This window comes from Nomascus leucogenys, chromosome 4, assembly GCF_006542625.1.
Source record: "Nomascus leucogenys isolate Asia chromosome 4, Asia_NLE_v1, whole genome shotgun sequence".
NCBI classification, from domain to species: Eukaryota; Metazoa; Chordata; class Mammalia; order Primates; family Hylobatidae; genus Nomascus; species Nomascus leucogenys.
The window spans coordinates 52,924,078-52,944,296 of record NC_044384.1 but is presented as its reverse complement, the minus strand read 5'-3'; the positions used below and the strand labels follow the sequence as shown (position 1 = coordinate 52,944,296).

At 39.8% G+C, this 20,219-nt stretch overlaps 1 protein-coding gene across 1 annotated transcript; it reads right to left on the bottom strand.

The window, feature by feature from the left end:
- Window positions 1-684: 684 nt before the first annotated feature.
- On the bottom strand, window positions 685-14,419 carry AQP4 (aquaporin 4). Its single transcript, XM_003261980.3, has 5 exons — window positions 14,259-14,419; window positions 10,787-11,201; window positions 9,742-9,906; window positions 9,383-9,463; window positions 685-5,137 (listed from the first exon to the last, which is right to left on the bottom strand). Exons 1-5 carry the CDS (start codon window positions 14,288-14,290, stop codon window positions 4,859-4,861), a joined length of 972 nt encoding a protein of 323 aa, XP_003262028.1. The 5' UTR covers window positions 14,291-14,419; the 3' UTR covers window positions 685-4,858.
- Window positions 14,420-20,219: the final 5,800 nt, after the last annotated feature.

The following is a 20,219-nucleotide window of genomic DNA, read 5'->3' as shown; positions in this document are numbered from 1 at the left end:
CAACAAGCAGTTATTGAGTGAAAAGTCAAGCCTCGTCTCAGTGTCAAGGGGTGGAGGTGGGAGTGGGAAGATACAGAATAAGTAAGACACAATAAGGAGTTTAGAATCTAGTGGAGGAGATAGACACCTACACCAGTGATTTCACTGCAGTGTGACCAATGCTATAAGTGAGGTACTTATCCACCTGGCTCCTAAGGCATCACTCACCACTCATCTGATGGGTTGCACACTACATACATGATTGTCCTTAGTCTTCCACTGAGAGTGTATAACCTCTCAAAATTGAGAAGCCCCTCAAACCAAGAACCCAGGGAGTTAAACCAGTACTCATTGAGCCTACATTATCCATCTGGGTAGGCAGAATCTGCCAAATGGCCTGAGGACGGATCATTTATTTAGCAATACCAGTCGCAGTTGTTTGTGTCTTCACTTTCAGATTCACCATAATGATAGCTGATAACCAGTGGTTTATTTTGCATCGATGCGGACATTTTGAATTAAGCCTGTACAAACACAATTTTCACTATCTGTATACTCTGCAGGCTTTCAAAAAATGCATTTGATTTCATGGGCTTACCACCATTTCCTTTGGTGTTGATTATACTCAAATATCTAAGCCTCCTGATCATTCTAAAGGATGATCTTAAGATCTAACTACAAATGAATTTTTAACTTCATCAAACATAATGTTTACCTTTTAAAACATCCAAATGTTTATTTTCACAAGCTTAGTAGTACAAGATGCAACATAATTCATGAAAATCAACCACAATGCTAATACTTTAATATATTATTCCAAATATTAGACATTACAGTTTAAATCTTTTTAACATTAGCTCTAATGTTGGAATAACATTTAAGTTAATAAATAACTGTGAATATAACCATATGTTCAGTCTATTCTCCTCAGTCTATCCTAAATGACGATTTTATTGTGATTTGGGTCATAAAAGTGATAAATAATTGTTTATATGTTTTCACAAATTGCATGTTTATTTAATTAATCCTGAAGAGAACCTAGAAATACATTCCAATGGGTTACATAAATTAGATGTGTTTTTTAGCTCTTCAATTTTTTTAAACATGAGTGAGTCACACTGTAACTGCTCTTAAATTTAGTGTTCACTGCACATAACAGTTTTTGAAATGTATTTTCACAGGCTATAGGTAGTCATTTGCAAAAATGGCCACAATTTTTGATCCTTGAATTAAATGTCTTTCATTTATTTCAGAGAATTATGAGCTTCAAAAGCTACTGCTCTTATGGGGCAATCTGTAAAGTACTAAACTCACAAAATTTGTGGTAACGAAAGAGAGTTTTGCTACATTACACTTTCCAAATAGTAACCACATCTTCCTACTAATTTTCATGTTAAAAACACATTAGGAAAGACAGAATTACTTTTAAGTATAAAATGTTCTGAATTTGCATATTCTATAGTGCTTATAATGAGAATTTATATTTGCTTTTATATTGTTTGATAAGGTTGTCTGTGCCCCTCAGACTGCCATCTTCAGTTGTCACAAAGGCAATTTCTCTGTGAAGTGTTCGTAACATGTGAGGTTGGTGTCAACATGCTGCAATCAGAGGCCTTCTAGGATTCATCCTACCATTTGAATTTACTGCTCTATTTTGGAATTTTCCTGTCATTATCGAGTTTAAACAAATACATGTGTTGTCTGGTTTCATGGTCTGAGAACAGTATTCTGTGCTCTTTGGAATCAGATCTCTAATAAATCATATAGCTCAATTTCATCACATATGTTTTCCAAAGATTTCTAATCTCCTTGTAAAATCTTCAATACTGAGCAGCAGCTCTAGCTAGCACCTATGAGCTGCATTAGGAAATGGCTCAGATAATAAAAAGATAGTATAAGGGTTTAGGAAAAGCATCAATGGCAGAAATAAAGTGTAGGAATCTTAAATTTAGGCAACTACTTGGGTCCAGAAAATGTTTCCTTCCAGTATAAAAGGTTAAGGCTCTTTGAAGAAAATGTTATCTTCAACAGTGGAAACATACATTCAAATTCTGGTCCCCAAGTTTTTAAGAAAGCCTGAAAGCTTAAAATAAGACTCTTTCCCTTTTGTACACTTTTGACAAACTATGTGCGTTTTCAGTGTAGGGACCACCTTACAATTTTAGGGTACTTGTACTCTTCCTTAGGGAAGAGACAGTTGGCATTGTTTCATGGCTGGGTATAATTCATTTATGTCTTCCCAGTTTTTCCTCTCTCATCTCTTCTCTGTATATCTGTCAGCAGTGGTCTCCTGGCAGCAGCACTATGCACTTCATTAATAAGAAGGGATTAAAGAAAAAAGCCCCAGTCTCCTAATACACTTGGATAATTTGGTGCCATCCACAAGGCGATAGACCCCTGCTGCATAGATGTCATTAGAAAGGTACAATTTCATTACTTTTTACTGGCAGAGCCTTGAGTGAAATACAAAATATGTTGTCTCATATGTAGGGGGAAAAAAGTGCTAAAGCTTTCGTTCACTTCCTGCCCCTAAAAATAGTAGAATGTAAAAAATATATTTTATGGTTTTCACATGTATATTGCCTTCCTTTAGTAGTCCTTGAAATCATACTTCCTATCAAATATTGAGCAAAATAAAGATTAAAAGAAAAGTATTTATATTCTTAAATCTCCAATGAGATTTATGTATTTTTATTAATTAACACACTTGTTTTGAATACATACTATGTGCCAGGCTGTCTGCTAGCTACTAGAAAACAAATTACAAAAACATCATTCACTTTTTTTTAACCCTAACTTATTGAATGCTATAATTGGAAGTGAGTGTAAAAGTGAGTGTATATGAAATAAACCATATGGCAGAATACAAATGATTATAAGCCAGTATATTGTAAGTGTATTCAAAAAATCTGTTTAACACTTCCTTGTTAACTGAACTTATTTTTAAACTGACGTGTTTGCTGATGGTTGATATTACCTTTTGAATTGAACCACCCTGATTTTAAGCCTCTAAGTGGTATATTGTACAAACATTTGAAATGACAGTGCAAACCATCTTTGGGAGATTTGCACCCTAGTTTCTATAGGTGCTGTCCCAGCCAGGAAGTAACTATGTGTCACTGGCGCAGTGTGTGGTGTGGCCACACCCCCTGAGAAAGGGACCTGGGATTTAGGCACCTGTGGCATGCCAATGGCACTCCCGGGCATAACACTGGTGTGACGACTCTCTGGGAATCTCACACGTCACTCTTTCCTAGCACCGAAGAGAATCAGTTTAATACTGGTCCATTATCTCACTGCCACAGACACACAACTGCCATTAACGCTAAAAAGTGACACACAGTTGGAACCATGCTTGAGAGAAGACAGCCCTTGATCATCAGTTATTTACAAGTCACTCCTTGCAGTGATAGGTTTTTGCTTTACTTCTAATAGCTTTTGTTTAGTGAGATTGACATTTGCAGTTCTTTGTCTAAGTTAACGCCTAGACTAGACAGTTAAGTTGACAGAAACTGGGGTTTCTGGAGAACATTCTACTGACAAAAGGCAAAGCAGGACAGAAAAACCAATTATTTTGACAAGTAAATGAGTCAGTAACAAAAATACTTTAAAAATGTGTTGGGTTATATACAATATATCCAGAAATGAAAGATTGGTCATCTAGTAAGCTTTGAATACAGAGTGATCTGATGTCCTCACCCTTTTATTCTGCAACCATGTTGTACCTTGTCTGTCATGCATTTTAATTCACTCAAATGTCATTACACTTGCAGTAAAGATTATCAACAAATGTCATGAGAAGTGAGAGAGCAGAGATTGGGACAGGGCCTTTACACCTTCTAGGGTGAACACGGCTTAATAATCAACAAAAAGCCAGGACTCAACTAGCTAAGTTCGTTATCAAAAATATGTCTCAGCTAATGTTTAAATATAGATAACCAAAGTTACAAACAAAATCCCCAGTTTTGCCGATAATTTTTTTTTAAAATAAGCAAAGTGGTAAAGGGGTTAAAAGCTTAGATCATTAAACTGGTGTGGTGCATTTGAGGGTGTGCACTGAAAACAGATCAACCATTTGATACCAGAATACAGATTTCCTTTTTGTTTGTGATTTTTTTTATGATGGTAACTTTGCCTCTGCCTCTACAAGATTTTACGAGTCTGCTTGTCTTGAATCTCAAAGGTGCCCTTATGATTTGGGAAGGGTTTCTGAATATTCTTTTTAAATTTCTGGACTTTAGTCCCATATTACCTTGGGCATTGAGGAGGAAGAAATACTATGAATTGAAGTTAGAGTTGAAACTTGGGTATTTGTGATATAAATGGAAGGAAGTAACTGATTAGCAGTGACGCCTGCTAATGCTCTTTTGCCGAGGTAGTCTATACATAAGAGATTGCTCATAAAAGAACTTGTTATATTTTCTCTCTTGAATGTGCATGACTGTGACATACTGTATTTTGCCATTGTTAAACACAGTTTAACAGAATAAATATTCAAATAAGAATTGACCATACCAATATGCCAGTAGAGAAGGAATAAGCTGATAGACGTGTTTTTGAGTTCTGTCAGGCAAAACTTAACCATATCTTGACACACATTTAAAATTGGTTGTTAGTGAAAGGTAACTAGATAAAATAGGTATATATCTGCTTAAGGATTTTTAAAAATATTTCTTTTTTTAGATTTGAAATTCACAATAGGTTTCTTCCTTTCCTCCTTGGTAAATTATGAAATGTTTATTGTTTAGACTGAGTAATATGACATGAAACAACAAACCTGCACATGTCTAATTTATAACAAATCTGTTTCCTTAATGGGTGGAAGGAAATCTGAGGACAGTTCTAAGGATTCCTGTCTGCTTTCAGTGCGATCTTCTAGTCATACTGAAGACAGTACCTCTCCGGATTGGTCTTTCCCCTTCTTCTCCTCTCCCCGGTCAATGTCAATCACATGCACCACTCCAGGTTTTAGAATCAGGTCATCCGTCTCTACCTGACTCCTGTTGTCCTCCACCTCCATGTAGCTTCCTTTTGTTTGCTGGGCAGCTTTGCTGAAGGCTTCTTTAAAACGACGTTTGAGTTCAACATCTGGACAGAAGACATACTCATAAAGGCCACCAGCGAGGACAGCTCCTATCATGGGCCCAACCCAATATATCTAAGGAAAAGATGGAAGAGGATAGAGTGTAAGTAGAGAAAAGCTATTCCATTGAGCAGCTTATGAATATAGAATCTAGCTGGGTTAAATTAAGAGTGTATTTGTGTCATGCATCAAAAAGAGGGGAATTGGAGAGGAAATAAGAAAACACACCAAATCCTTATCAGAGATCCATAAATTATTAAATAGCATTTGAACAGAAAGCAAAAAGGAACTGTTTCATCTCCTATCCTCTTTTCATTAATTGTGTTCTTTCCATCTTATGATAATCCTTAATGTAAAGATAGATCCTCTTTGGTGGTACTACAAGTTAAGCACACTAAGAATTCTTTAACTAAAATAAAAAAAAAATTTCTGGAGAGTCCTTCTCTTATTTTCTCAATATTGCCATCTTACACTGGTTTCCTGCACAATCTGATCATAACACAGACTTTATCTTTTGGGGATTCCGTTATTCAGGTAAGCATGATCAAAACCAACCCAGCTCCACTTAGCAGAGTTGTGAGTGCTTGTATCAGTTACTTAACTTTCCAAGTCTTAATTTCCTCATCTGTAAAGTGGGGATTATAATAATACAAACCTCACAGGGTAAAAGGATTAAATGCAATAATACTTGTAAAGTACTTAATAGTTTTTAGTTCGTAGTAATCTGCTCCATTCCAGGCTTCCAAAATTTGGTGATTTGATTTAAATGAAAACCTCACGTTCATTACTCTGCAGATAGCTTTCATCTATGTGGTTCTTAAGATGGTGGCTTGGTGAAAAAACATGAGTTTATGGCTAGTTGAGAAGTAGCAATTCCATAGGATTTCAATAAATGGAAATTATTATTATTATTATTATTATTATTATTATTTTGAGATGGAGTCTCGCTCTGTCACCCAGGCTGGAGTGCAATTGGGCAATCTGCGCTCACTGCAAGCTCCGCCTCCTGGGTTCGCACCATTCTCCTGCCTCAGCCTCCTGATTAGCTGGGACTACAGGTGTCCGCCACCATGCCCGGCTAATTTTTTGTATTTTTAGTAGAGATGGGGTTTCACTGTGTTAGCCAGGATGGTCTTAATCTCCTGACCTCGTGATCTGCCTGCCTCAGCCTCCCAAAGGGCTGGGATTACAGGTGTGAGCCACCGTGCCCAGCCGGAAATTATTTTTACATATTAGCTATGCACCTAGAATAAAGTTTTGAGTTTGAATGAAGTGCAGGCATTTGCTTTAGAGCACATGTGTGCTGTAGAATATTAGACATTTATTTAACAGACGCACTTGGGCAACAGAAACCCTGCTTGTTGAGCACTGTCCCTGAGCCAGCCATACTTGGCACTTTTCTTGTATAATCTCATTTAATTCTAACAATAACCTATGAGATAAATATTATTATTCTTCCCATTTGATGAAAAGAAGTGTGACACTCTGAGAGGGTAAGAAGCTTGCTTAAACTTTTATGCTTATCAAATGGTTGAGCTGAGATTTCAGACCTCTCTGACTTCAAACCTCTCATTTGAGGCTGGGCACAGTGGCTCATGCCTGTAATCCCAGCGCTTTAGGAGGCCAAGGTGGGTGGATTGCTTGAACCCAGGAGTTCGATGCAGCCTGAGCAACATAGTGAAACCCTGTCTCTACAAAATACAAAAAAAATTAGCTGGGCTTGGTGGTGTGCGCCTGTAGTCCGGACAGCTACTTGGGAGGCTGAGATAGGAGGATCACTTGAGCCCAGGGAGGTTGTGGCTGCAGTGAGCCATGATCATGACACTATACTCCAGCCTGGGCAACAGAGTAAGAGCCTGTCTCAAAAAAATGAAAACCTCTCTTTTGAAACACTGTTCCAAACACTGTAGTATACTGTTTTCCACTGTACTACACACTCATTTGAAAAAAACATGATGGATGCTTTTTGTTTAAAACACCCTCTGCAAATTAATCTCAGTTTGCATTCTCATTGTAAGATTTAACTAAAATTCAAAATTTAAACTGAGGCTGAAGACATAATATTTATGGGGAAACTGTTGCTAGTGTGGCTGGAAGAATCAAGTTCCTCTCTTGAACATGAAAAAACCCATATGAGCCTTTATCTTCTTTATGCCCTTTTAAAGGAGAAATGAGAGCCCTCCTCTAAATGTCTTTGCTCTTTGTTTAAGGTCTCATTAGACATGTACTATTCCACAGGCTACAAATCCCACAAGGGAGACTAGAACAGCAAAATAATTACTACGCTTTCCAAAACATCTGTGAATAAGATACCCAGCTGCATGTTCTCAAAAATAAACAAATCTCAGTGTCAAGTTGCTATTTCAAAATGAATCATATGTACTTTAAAGTAAAGAATCTTTATTGCTAAAAATCTAGAAAATGTGTAAAAGTATGAAGAAAACTAAAATAATATAATTACACTATACAAAAAACCCAATTAATATTTTAATGTTATTTCTAATCTCTCTACCTACAAATATACTTTAAATTAGTTCTAAATTTCATACAACCATTGCTATTTTTAGTAGAATTAAGTTTGGTATAATATAACATGGGGCAACTTTTGGTTTAATCAACAAGCTAAGAATGTTCCTACTATTTAAATTTTAACTAGCTTACTGCAACTGACAAGTAATTAATAAAATATATATTTTCGTCTACATTTTCAAGTGCTTACAAATTTAACTAAAAGTTGTTAATGACAAAATAGTTTCAATTTAATATGTTGAACTGAAAATTGTATTTTCATTATAAGATCAGGGCTGGGCACTGTGGCTCACGCCTGTAATCCTAGCACTTTGGGAGGCTGAGGTGGGTGGATCACCTAAGGTCAGGAGTTCGAGACCAACCTGGCCAACACGGTGAAACCCTGTCTCTACAAAAAAATGCAAAAATTAGCTGGGTGTGGTGGCATGCACCTGTAATGCCAGGCTGAGGTAGGAGAATCTCTTCAACCCAGGAGGAGGAGGTTGCAGCAAGCCGAGATCATGCCACTGCACTCCAGCCTGGGCAACAGGGCAAGACTCCATCTCAAAAAGAAGAAAACAAAATCATATACTACTCACTAAAAATTTCCATTTCTGTTAATGTGGTAACAGTTTTTGAGACATAAATGGAGGTATCAGTGACAAAATGACTAATCTCATGGATGGCACTTTTGGCTAAGTCTTGGTTTGAACATTGACCCTCATTCTATTATTTAATGCTGTAGATTACTTTTAAAGATTTGGTATACTTTTCTTAGAAATGAATGCACATAGCAGTGGTGCATTTTCTTGTCATTTGCAGTGTATACCATAGATGAATGGCTGTGACTAGGTTAGTAATCACGGTCTAAATAAACACAAGGGGCATTTTCTGTTATGTTCATGAATTTTTTAAAGTTGTAAGTGACATTTGCAATATATAAATTATAATAAAAGCTAGCCCTCTTTGAAGCTGGCTTACAGGTCTCATATTTTTATTGGCTATTGTAAGTTAGCACGTTGGTGGCCTTCACAACTGCTGCATTACTTATTTAATTTTAAAGGATTTAAATTCCTTTGCTGTGAGAAACAACTGAAACAAAATTAATTATAATATTTTAAAATGGACACTGCTATTCTCTGGAAGCACTGCCACTACATTAATAAATATTTAGTTATAATAGGTTAGGTTTGAGACTGAAAAGTGAGCCTTTTCTGTGAGACATTTATTTTTCCGGTTACGGTTATGGTGATAATAACATAAACCTTTGCACTATTTATTCGACACCATCTGCAGTTCAAATACTTCCAACTTACATACTATTAATTGAGTTTATGCATTTGTAAACAAAAAAGGGTAAATATCTATGGGCAGCGCTTTTAAGTATTTCATTCTTTCTTTTTTTTTTTGCAATTTTTTTCCATTATTGCTGGGAAGGCTTTACTTTCAATTATTTAAACACCATATTCACTACACCATGCTGATTTTAACTTGTTCCACATAGGCAACCTCTATATACAGTGTATTCTGCTGCAATCTGCTAGATACAGTGTCTAAAATAGTGCTTCAAAAAAGGAAAAGACTATTATCGAAGGCCTAGAACTTTCAATAAGAGATCTTTTACATCTCTTATCTTTTTACAGCAGATCTGTGCTATTCTTTCCCTAGTCTTTATGAAAGATGTAATAAAGTGGGGGTCAAGGTTGGAGAAATGCAAGAGAAACTGGTAAGCAAAATAATGAAAAATAAAAGAGCCCCACAGGTAATTGTCCTCAACTGTAGGAAGATAGCAACTATCAATATGAGGGTTACCCAATGGTTTTCCCAATTTCCCATGATAACTGCGGGTCCAAAGGATCGGGCGGGATTCATGCTGGCACCAGTGTAATTGATCTAGAGGAAACAAGAAAACAACTTCAGACATTGCTGAAACAGGGCTACTAGCAAGTATCATTCATTGCAATTTGCTGTCATTTGTCACTTAGAGGAACCTCAAGATGTTAGCAGCTATATCAACATTCTCATTGCGCAGTTGGAAAAATTATAACCTAAAATGGACAGTCATGGCTGGATACTAAAGAGCTACTGCTGTAAAACACAACATCTTCAGGCCAGCTAGAGTGAGGATAAATGAGGTGGGATTGATTATTTAAATGGACTTGGAAACTTACTGCAAATAAATGTCCAATTGCAACAGAAAATCCAATTGCTAAAGCTATTGAGCCAGTGACATCAGTCCGTTTGGAATCACAGCTGGCAAAGATAGTAAACACCAATTGAAATGTGATTATCAACTCAACCAGGAGACCATGACCAGCGGAAAGATTTCCATGAACCTAGAGAAAGAAAAATATTCCATCAGAATTGAAGCAAGAGTATTTTCGATGACAATGTATTAATATCATTGTGAAAGGCACATTTTATCTGTGTAAAAAGTAAAGGTAAGTCTTCTACCCCACCTTCAACTGAGACCTTCCTTCTCTCACCCCCCAAAAAGACGGAATAAATTTATATTCATTTTGGGTCATCACAGATAATTACTCTTACAATGACCAAGCAGGAGTTTGTGCTGAATGTCCCTTTCTACAAAGGAAGCAAAATGTGCCACTGCAGCACTTAACTTGTAAAAGAATTTTTTGAGAGCCTTGTAATTTTATAAGGCAATGATTAAATCCATTAATTAGGTTTAAATTAATTAATATATATTTCAATTAAAATTTAAGCCATGTGCGTTTTTTTTTAATCAGCCCTGGTGCTGAGTTAACAATTGATACTCCTAATCAGCTAAGAACAAAACTAGGATCGGATGTCTATTTTTTTAAGCATAACCCTTTATGTAGATCATTGTACATCTTATGGATATGACAAGAAAATAGTTTTTTTCTGCTAGTGAACAAATAATTGTAAGGAAAATGCATTAAGCTAAATATAAAGTCAATATAGTAATTGGAATGGGAGAAGGAGAGGAAAAAACCAACACAATTTTCGGGCCACCTAGATTTTGTTATTTTTAAGGCACTCAAGAGCAAACAATGATTTCTTACAGATATACCTAAATACTGCCAGAATCAGTTTTCACACTATTAAGAATCATCAAAAATTCCCTAGGAGTATATTAGCTATTTTAGGGATGTGCCTCATGCCACCAAGGCATTATTTAGCAAAGAGTTTGCAAGAAGCTTGGAGTCCTAGTTTGAAAATAGCTAAAGACGCTACCATGGTGACTCCCAGGCCTCCCACCACACTGGGAGGTGTGACCAGATAGAGGATTCCTGCTCCAGTGATGGCCCCCAGGCACTGGGCTGCGATGTAGAAGACAGACTTGGCGATGCTGATCTTCCTGGTGCACACCATGGCCACAGTCACTGCAGGGTTGATGTGGCCACCGCTGATGTGGCCAAAGCACTGCACCATGGTTGCAATGCTGAGTCCAAAGCAAAGGGAGATGAGAACCATGTCGACCGGTGAAGGCTTTTCGGTTCCACCCCAGTTGATGGTGGATCCCAGGCTGAGGAGAACAAAAATAAGCATGGCCAGAAATTCTGCTGTGACTGCTTTCCAGAAAGCTTGAGTCCAGACCCCTCTGAAAGCCACCATGATGTTCTCTCTGGTACACAAAGGTCCACACTTACTGAAAAGAGAAACAAATCAGCATCAGAAGCCACTACACCCAGGTTTATGAATTTAGGTGAAGGGAACAAGGCCTGCCATCTTCGGGTACTGTGGGCAGGGGCTGCCAAGCGTGATTTGCACACCAAGAAAGAATGCTTCTGCTAAAGCTCCTTCATGAATAGTCAAGAGACTGTTATTCTAGTCTCCTTTCATTTAATATTCAAAGATCATCCAGTTTCACTGGAAAATTATCCAAACTGTCCCTAGAAAGGAAAATGTCTAAATCAGATTCCTTAAAATATTAAGAATAAAATATATTTACCTTGTACTTAATTCCCTTAGAGCAAGTTTTTAAGTTTCGAGTACATTTTATATGCCACTTACATTTTGAACATAAAGCATTAAAACAAGGTGTGCGTGGGGGGGTCGTCTTTTCTAGCTTTGCACTTGATTGCTTTGAAATGGCATTCTGAAAATCTCCCCCTCACCTCAGACTCTGGATTAGGGGGAAGCCTTTTAGGAAGCCAGGGTGCTGAAGGCTGTCTTTTGAGAAAGTGAACTCATTGAGGGGAGAGGAGCTTCTGGTGACTAGCAAGGGCGATGGGAACAGGCAGGGCCTCAGCTGGGACAGCGACACTCCCTCCCTCTCCTTTGCGCCAGGAGCGAGCAGGCTGCCAGCGGGAGGAGTCCGGGAGCTGAGCCTGCCCAAGGGACACGCGCACCGCCCAGATCTGGGAGCGCGGCACGGGAACGTGTCAACCTCCGTCCCTAGGGAGCCTGGAGCGCCTCTCAGAGGGCGGAGCAGCGGCCATTCCCGGCCCGCGGCAGGCTCCCGGGCGGCGGCCAGGTGCACGCACATTAGCGGCCCCGCGAGCCCGCCCGCCTGCCCGCCGGCCCGGCTGCATCCTGGCCGCTGGAGGTGGGGAGAGATGGGAGTGGGGGATGCTTTTAGGGGAGGAAGGACAGCCTCTCCTCGTGCCCGACCCTCTCTCACCCCTTGACCCTGACCGTACAACGCAGATAAACCTGCCAAAGGGAGCCTGGAGGCTGGGGTGTGCCAGCAATGCCCCGGTACCCTTCCTGCCTTCATGGTGCAGAGCTCGGGAAGTCAGGAAAAGGGGGTGTGGCTAGGGAAACTGTGGGCCCCTGAGCAGAAGGCTCTATGGAAAACGGCTTTTCTCTAAGGTCTTTCTGATGGCTTTCTGTTACATGGGCTTATAGGACAGTGTGTCTCACCTTGCGGAGCTTCTCGGGGGAGGGTGGTGGGCAGGGAGTCTGGGAGAGGGAGGACGCCTTCTCCTCCCGTCTATATCCCTCTTGCTGTCATTAGATCTCTGGAGCAGAGAAGGGGTGGTTTGACGATATTGATGCCAACTGCTCATTCTGGCAGGAAATGGCTAGGATTCCCCTTTTGCGGGGGCAATTACCCCAGTTACCCTATCATCTAAGACTTTTGCCCTTGTCCTTTGCCTGTAATAGTCATGAGAGCCAAGAAGTATGGAGAGCATTTACCAGAGAATCTAATTGCAGAGGACCACGTAAGGGGTTAGGCAAGAAAGTCAAGTACTTTAAGAGATTAGTATTATTGTGGATTTCCCTTTGACAAATTGCGGGGCCCTCATTTCCCCACGTCACTGAATGTTCCCGGGAGCCTGCTTTCTGCATGGGTAGTGAGGAAATGCAGTGCCAAAAAGGGTGAGGGGAATTTCCAGCTCAGCCTAGCCCTTAGTTTGCTATGGGGCTTTGCTTTAGAGGTGGAGAGAGAAAAACCCTTTCTTGCCCAGGCCCGGGTGGCAGGATAAAGAGCTGGCTCCACAAGGGGGTGGCCAGCCACATCCCACGCATCCCCTGCCCCAGTGAAGCGAATCTTAGAAGTATGAAAAACCCCAGGTGGGATGACAATGACATCATACTCTCTAGAGGAAAAGAATGTAAAGAGACAAAAACGGTGGTTGGAATGGGGCAGGGAGGGCACCCTGGAGGAGACACTAAAAATATTCCCAAAGAGGGTAAACTCAGAAAAGTCACACATTGAAGAAGTTAGGAGAGTCACTTCTGAACTCACTGGCAGCCCAGGGCTGTAGCCAGGATGGCAAAGGGGGCAAAATGCGATCATAGGTGCTGTCGTTTGTGGTCAGGGTTAGTGGGGAGAAGGAGGAGGACAAAACAGGAGGCTAAGGAAGCTAGGTGGGCAGGAAACGTCCTTTTCAGCCCCGCAGGAGACACCAGGAGAGGTGGGACCCAGAAAAGGCCAGCCCCCCTGCTCACCCCCTTCACCTCTCACTTCTGCCATTTCCCAAGTTCTCTCCCTGCTTGGTCTCTCATGCACCTGTCTACCTCTCCAGAGGTAGTTGCTCTTTCAGCTTCAAATTTTCATCAGCCAGAGAATTTAAAACAGTGCAAAACACCAAAACAAAACATAAACATACTCTTTAAGAATGTTTTTAGCTTTTTTTTTTTTAATCCACAAAAATCTGATCTTCTTCCAAAGCAGATGGACCAGCCTCAGTTGGCTGTGAACCATGAAGTTTGCTGGCAGCATATACATATCTCTGGCCTTATGAGGGCTCACCCTAGCGTCACCCATAGCACCCTGTTTTTATTGTCAGTGTTCCCTTACATGTTCACAGTCACTGGAAATGATCAACACAATTAGTTTTGCTTCTTTTGCCCCAGAACAAAGGGGGTTTGTTGATGTGACCCGGTTGTACCGAATCGGACACATTACTTTCTAGCTGAACACTCAGCTTCATCCACTCCAGGACACCTGAGCATCTGGGTGAGTAATTTTTCTGAAGAAATGTACTATAGCTAGATTTACCTTCATAGGGTAATTTTCCTGGGATTTTGCAGATCTCAAACATATGGAGGATTTGGCTAAAAAGCATCCCTTTTCTTCTACCTTCTCTATGCCTCTCTTCTGAAAATGCCCAGTACTTAGATCTAAAAGAACCACCCACCTGCCCTATAGCTGCCTTCCAGATTCTGCCTAAGAAGGCACAAATATCTGTAATAAAAGAGACAGTTTCATCTTTTGGCCCTAAGCATTGTTCCCTTAAGGCAAAGAAGGACTTACCCCCACCGCCTTGCTGTGGGTCTGTCACTCATGCCTTCCCCAGCCAGAGTGCAGCTCTCATTGCCTGCCCCGCAGCTCCCTGTGTGCTGGGAGTCAGATTACGGCCACTTGTCTGATTGGGTTTTTGGAGTGTTAGGGGTGGAAAGATTCTGCACCATGTGGCAATTGCTAAGTTATATTTGAACTTGAAGTAGCTTTTCTGTACCTGATCACTGTAGACACAGGGCATTTCAGGAATGCAAAAACATTTACTTATGTTATGTTTTTTTTTTGAGACAGTAATTTTTGAAAATGAGGATTTCCTTAAATCTTTATTTGAATTCTTCCTACCATGAAGAATTGTTCAGAATTTGTCTTGTTTGGTTGGTTATATGTTGTAGTTGAAATTGGGCAACTATTAGAAAATGAATTTGTATAATCCAGCAGTTAAGACGAATTTAGATAGAGACTTCGGTGCATTTATTTTTTAGCCAATGAATTCTGTTTGAAGTTTTTGATCTGAGAAGAAGCATTATAAAAACAATATATAACTGCAGCTCCATTTATAGCACAGGCAACACTGATTTGGACAATAAAAATAAGGAAAAGTAGGAAATACAGGAAATAAGACTGCTCTAGGGTGCTCACCTGACTGTTATATTAATAATCTGGGGATAAGAAGTAGCAAACTTAAAAAATATTTAAGTTGGATGGGGACAAAATTATGGGGAACTGTAGGTAAATTTAACCTCTGGAAACTTAAGGACAGGACTGATTTGATAATTTACTGGTCCCAGTGCAAAATGAATGCAGGACACCTTGGTAAAAGGACACCTTGGTAAAACATTATTTAAATTTCAAGATTGCGACAGCAGAGCATAAATAAAGGCTGGGTGCTTCTAAAGGCAGGACCTTGTGCAGCCGCGCAGGCTGCGTGCTTATAAAGACGTCCCTGCCGAAGGAGTTTGGTGAACTCTAGAAGGTCTAACCATTAGCTACCTGCATCACCATTCATTATTATTATTTTTTTAAATCTCCATCTCATTATTATTTTTTCTTTAATCACCATCTCATTATTATTTTTTTCTTTAAACAGACCTTAGGTGCATGGGATTGGAATAATCAGAATTCCTGATTTATGACACTCTGTCATCACTCGTGCATGTATGGCCCTCTTATTTTCTAATAGTTAATTATAATGGCTTTTAAATAATGTAATGAACGTCTATGAACCCACCACTCAACCCAACAACTAGAACAATGATAATAACTCACATTACCTATGGACGCCTCCCTTTTCCCACTTTATATTTCAGATTGGATTTTTTTTTCCAGAATGAAGTATGACAAGAAAGTAATACATAAGAGAGAAGAAAGAATGTTATACTTTTAAATCCCAGTTACAGTTTTTTTGTTTTGTTTTCATTTGCGTACTTGAGACATGGGAATGGGTGAAGAGCTCTCATTAGAAAGAGGAATTCAAAATTTGAGTGTGACTTTCAGAGGAGCACTGTATTACTGTTTCAAGCATTCTCAGCTAACCAAGATTAAATTTAGATTTTTAAGAATATGGTTGTACACTGATTATTGTACATCAGTGGTTTCTACCTTTAATATGCTACCTGAAAGTCAGAATAAATTCTGATGAGAGGGGCAGGGAGAATTTATGTGAATCCACAAAGAACACTTAAAACATTTCATATTGATTCTTAAAGCTGTTTACCATTTGGATTTTAGAATGAGATTTTAAAAAGGTGCAAAATGTTTGTTACAAATTGGAAAACTGTGACTTTCTAGGCAGATGTGCTAAATGTCATTACTCTGACCCTAAGACATTTGAGTCAGAAGTATTTTGAGGGCTGTGAAGCTAAGGCGCAATGTAGCCATGTTTAGGGGCTTCCTTGTGAATGAGTCCTGTGGGCAGATCCGCAGGAATCTACAGAGTGGTGCTCCTTAGGGCTACTGGTCTGATCGGTGGGTGGACATTTTCTAGGTCCACTCTTCACAGGTTGTCCTAGGCTTATTAGCATTCTCTGCATAGCCTTGGCAGTTGCAGTTACCATTTTACAAAGTGCCAGCAAAACTTGGTTACCACGGTTTCTCAGCCTCTTTCCCTGTTTTCTGGCTGGCTGATGCGCTGGCAGGGCAGTTCCTAAGGGATGACTGTTCCCATCAAGGAAGGGGCCACCCTCATTGGCTCCAACCCCTACACTTATTAGTACTCTCAGCAGAGTAGCTTAAAATTGACTGGGGATTAACTCTTCACCTACCAGAGGTAGTTTTTCTTATTAAGTATTGCCAATTATCCTTTTTGTACTTGAGCTGCTACTACTGATCTTCCTGTGATACTGTCAGCTGTATGCAATAATCAGCTACTTATCTGGCTTTTCTTTGGACTACTGGCAGAAATTTCCCACAGCATTGTCTGTGGCCTTGTATGCAGAATGCGATAATGAAGGAAAGCAGCTATAATGTGCTTGTAGTGGTGGTGGGTCACCAGGAGGTGGGAAGCTCTGGTGAATATGAGTATACCTTCTACATTGAAATGTTTTGGTGTGGACCTGGATCCAAGCGAGAGTTGGAATCTAACTCCCCCCGACCCCCCACACCACTGGAATGTTTAAAAAGCGCAATTCATTAAAAAAATTGAATAACAATTTATTACATTTTCTTGACTTTCTCATTGTATAGTGTTAACGATCTTCTGGGGGAGGATAGTTACATGGCATATTGATATAAAATTGGTCTTTATGCCAGACCACCTTGTGAATCTTTAGTTCAATAGCCTTGCGAAGTTGTGGGTCAGTAACACATGAGGAACCAGAGAGAAGCATAAGTGAAAATGACAAGTACTTAGCAAACACTAGCTAATTGACACACTTTTTTTTTGTCTGTTTCTGAATTTTTAATCTACTATGCCATACTATTTTCCTTGGGTGCTGTTGTATATCTTTGGGATTTGTGGACTCCTTCTCCCATCCTTGCCCTCAGAACTTTTAATATTTCTTCATGTGTTCAGAGATTGAAAACTGAAACAAAAGCACTAAACATGCCAGCAATGCCTAAGTACCAGACGGGAAGTGTCTCCAGGCTGGTAGGGGCAGATTCAATCGCAACTCATAAATCTTACTTTGCTTTTCATGAATCTCAGCATCATGAATTCCCCCAGAGCATTTATATATCAGTATGTTCATTAAAAACAAACAAATAAACAGAACAACAACAGCAGCAGCAGCCGCAACCACAACCATCACGACGAAGGGCTTAATGGGGCTTTGTTCCTTTTTCGAGGAAGCTTTACCTTATGGTTATAATTCAGGATGGCTTCCAGAAATAGAGTTCACCACCGAAAGAGTGAAATAAAAATAATGATCAAATACAGCAAGGAATCAGAGTGTTTAACTTAGCTTCCTGTTCCTTAGTGAGGTAAACTGGAGAAAACCTATCTTTCCAATGGTTGTTGAACGTTTCACAAACACCATAAATCTCTCTCTGTGCCCCCACGCCCCACAGATCCAGGTTTTCGTGTTTGGTGTAGCAGGCACATTTTTCTTGATTCACATCCAGGCGGACTGCTTTGGTGGGGGAGTTGTACTCTGCTGACATTTAAGGCAGGAATTCCCTGGGAAAATAGTCAAGAGATTATTTTGGAGCTGCTGGAAAAGCTCCAAAGGGTTTAGGGTTCCCCTCGCTAGGCAAATAAGGAGAGAGAACGAGAGGGAGGGAAAGAGAAAACAGAAGGACTTTATTGAGTGACTGTATTTCATCTGAAGCTCGTACAAAAAACCAGAAATGTGGTTGGATGACTGGATACTTTTCTTACACCTTATCTCTTACCCAGCTGATATGACAGCTCAGAGTCTGGTTGGGCGTTTAAAAAAACAGCTCAGATGTCCATAGTAGACAATCAGTTCTCCGGGAAGCAAAGGACTTTGGGATTTAATGGGCTGGACCAAAATGTTTGAAATGGTTAATAGTCTAAGTGTAGCCTGTACTAGTAATTGTTTTAGAATTTAAATTAAATTTGAATATATGAAAAACTAAGCCAACATTTTGGTGAACACTGTCACTCAGTAACCTCTGTCATCTACACTGATCATTACAGAAGGGCTCAGAGTACCCATATTTTTAGCTGACTAACAAAGATGTTTCCAGCTTCAAGGACAGAAAAGGCGTTCAAAATTCTGTACACATGGGGTGTGACCGGCAGAGTAGGCCAAAAAACTAGGTGGTTAAAAAAAATGCTTTCAGAATAATGCTAGCAACAGAACACTTTTTAAAGGAGCAGAAGTGGCCATAATCTGTGACCACAAAAAGAAATGACTGATTTCAACAGTCAAGTTATTTAGGAATGGCCTTGGATGACCTTTCTAATAATTCAGATGCTTTCTTTTTTTCCTTCCTAAGTGATCATACATCCTTCTCTTTAACCTCTGTGCTTTTTTTTTTTTTCCACATTCATACAATCAGGAAAGCACATCTGAAATTCACAGGGCCTTAGAAGTGTCAAGTCTCAGCATTACTGGTTTTATCTTTCCTGTATGTTCTTATCTCTTGCTGCACTTTGGCCTGTATTTTTGCTGCAGGGAGTATGATGCGACCACACCTTGTCGGGTCCCACCTTGGAGCCAACTTAGGTGATTCTTTTATCCTCAATCCCTTTCCCTTCTCTCACTGCCACAGGACTTTCTGATTCTTCTTCAAACACTCCTCAGTATTTATCTCCTTCATGTAATCTGCTCTTCGCAAACTTGCTTGGTTCTAGTCACTTAAAAAACCCGTAACAACTGGAAAGCCTATGTGATACTCTGCAGTTATAACTAGGTAATGTATTGACTCATTCGCTGGTGTTTTGTTGCTACCTTATCTCTCTTTTAAAATATAAACTGTAGTTATGGGAATATATGTCCTATGAAATTTCTTACTGTGTTGATGATGATGATGATGATGATAAAGTGATGGTAATTATTTTGTAGATAATACCATTGTGTAGTGGAAGGAGAAGGGTAAGAGTTGGCAGTCTTGACTCGATCATTTACCTTTTGTTGGCTGTAGACCCTTGACCTCTTTGAGCTCTGTTTTCGTCATCTGAAATGGAATAGGTGATTATCTGTTCTGTGTTTTTCAAATTTATGGGAAATCTATGATGCCCTCTGTGATGGTTTGGTCTGTTTGACCCTTCTAAATCTCATGTTGAAAGTTGATCCCCAGTGTTGGAGATGGGGCCTAGTGGGAGGTGTTTGGGTCATTGGGGTGGATCCCTAATGAACGGCTTGGGGCCATTCTTGCAGGAGTAACTGAATTCTCACTTAGTTCCCATGAGAACTGGTTGTTGAAAAAAGCCTGGCATCTCTTCCTCCCTCTCTTGCCTCCTCCTCTCACCATGTGGTATCCCACTTGCCAGCTCCGCTTCCCCCTCCGCCATGAGTGGAATCTTCCTGAAGCCCTCATCAGAAGCAGATGCTGGTGCCATGCTCCTTATACAGCCTGCAGAGCTGTGGGCCAAATAAACTTCTTTTCTTTTTGAATTGCCCAGCCTCAGTTACTTCTTTGTAATAATACAAAAATTGACCAAGGTGTCCTTCTCACCTCATTCTGGTTTGAGTCCAACTTTTATATGCTTCCATAATAGTTTGGGCTTCCAAATCCCATTGTAGAATTGTGTCTAGCATGCTGGAATCACTTGGTTACTTTTATCTCCATCACTGGCCTGTGATGGCAATGGGAGCAGGGAACACTCTCTCAGTCATCTTACTAATTAGTCACATTGTAAAGATTAAAAAGAATTGTGGAGTAAACAAGTGAATATGGCTCAAATAAGGCAGTATCAGCAGGAATGCTTTGCAAACAGTGTTAATAAATGTGAGTAAGGATGATGCTGAGGCTCATGATTTTAAAAAAGGCATTCAAGTCAGGTGTGGCAGCTCATACTTCGACTCCCAGTGCTTTGGGAGGTTGAGGCACGAGTATCACTTCAGGCCA

What these genes read in the sequence shown, in the direction of transcription:
- AQP4 (XM_003261980.3), bottom strand. Translation starts at nt 14,290, where the DNA reads ATGAGTGACAGACCCACAGCAAGGCGGTGGGG. An exon ending in CCCACAGCAAGGCGGTGGGG is followed by an intron (nt 11,202 to 14,258) that starts GTAAGTCCTTCT and finishes TTCTCTTTTCAG; the next exon opens with TAAGTGTGGACCTTTGTGTA. An exon ending in CAATTGGACATTTATTTGCA is followed by an intron (nt 9,464 to 9,741) that starts GTAAGTTTCCAA and finishes TGTTTCCTCTAG; the next exon opens with ATCAATTACACTGGTGCCAG.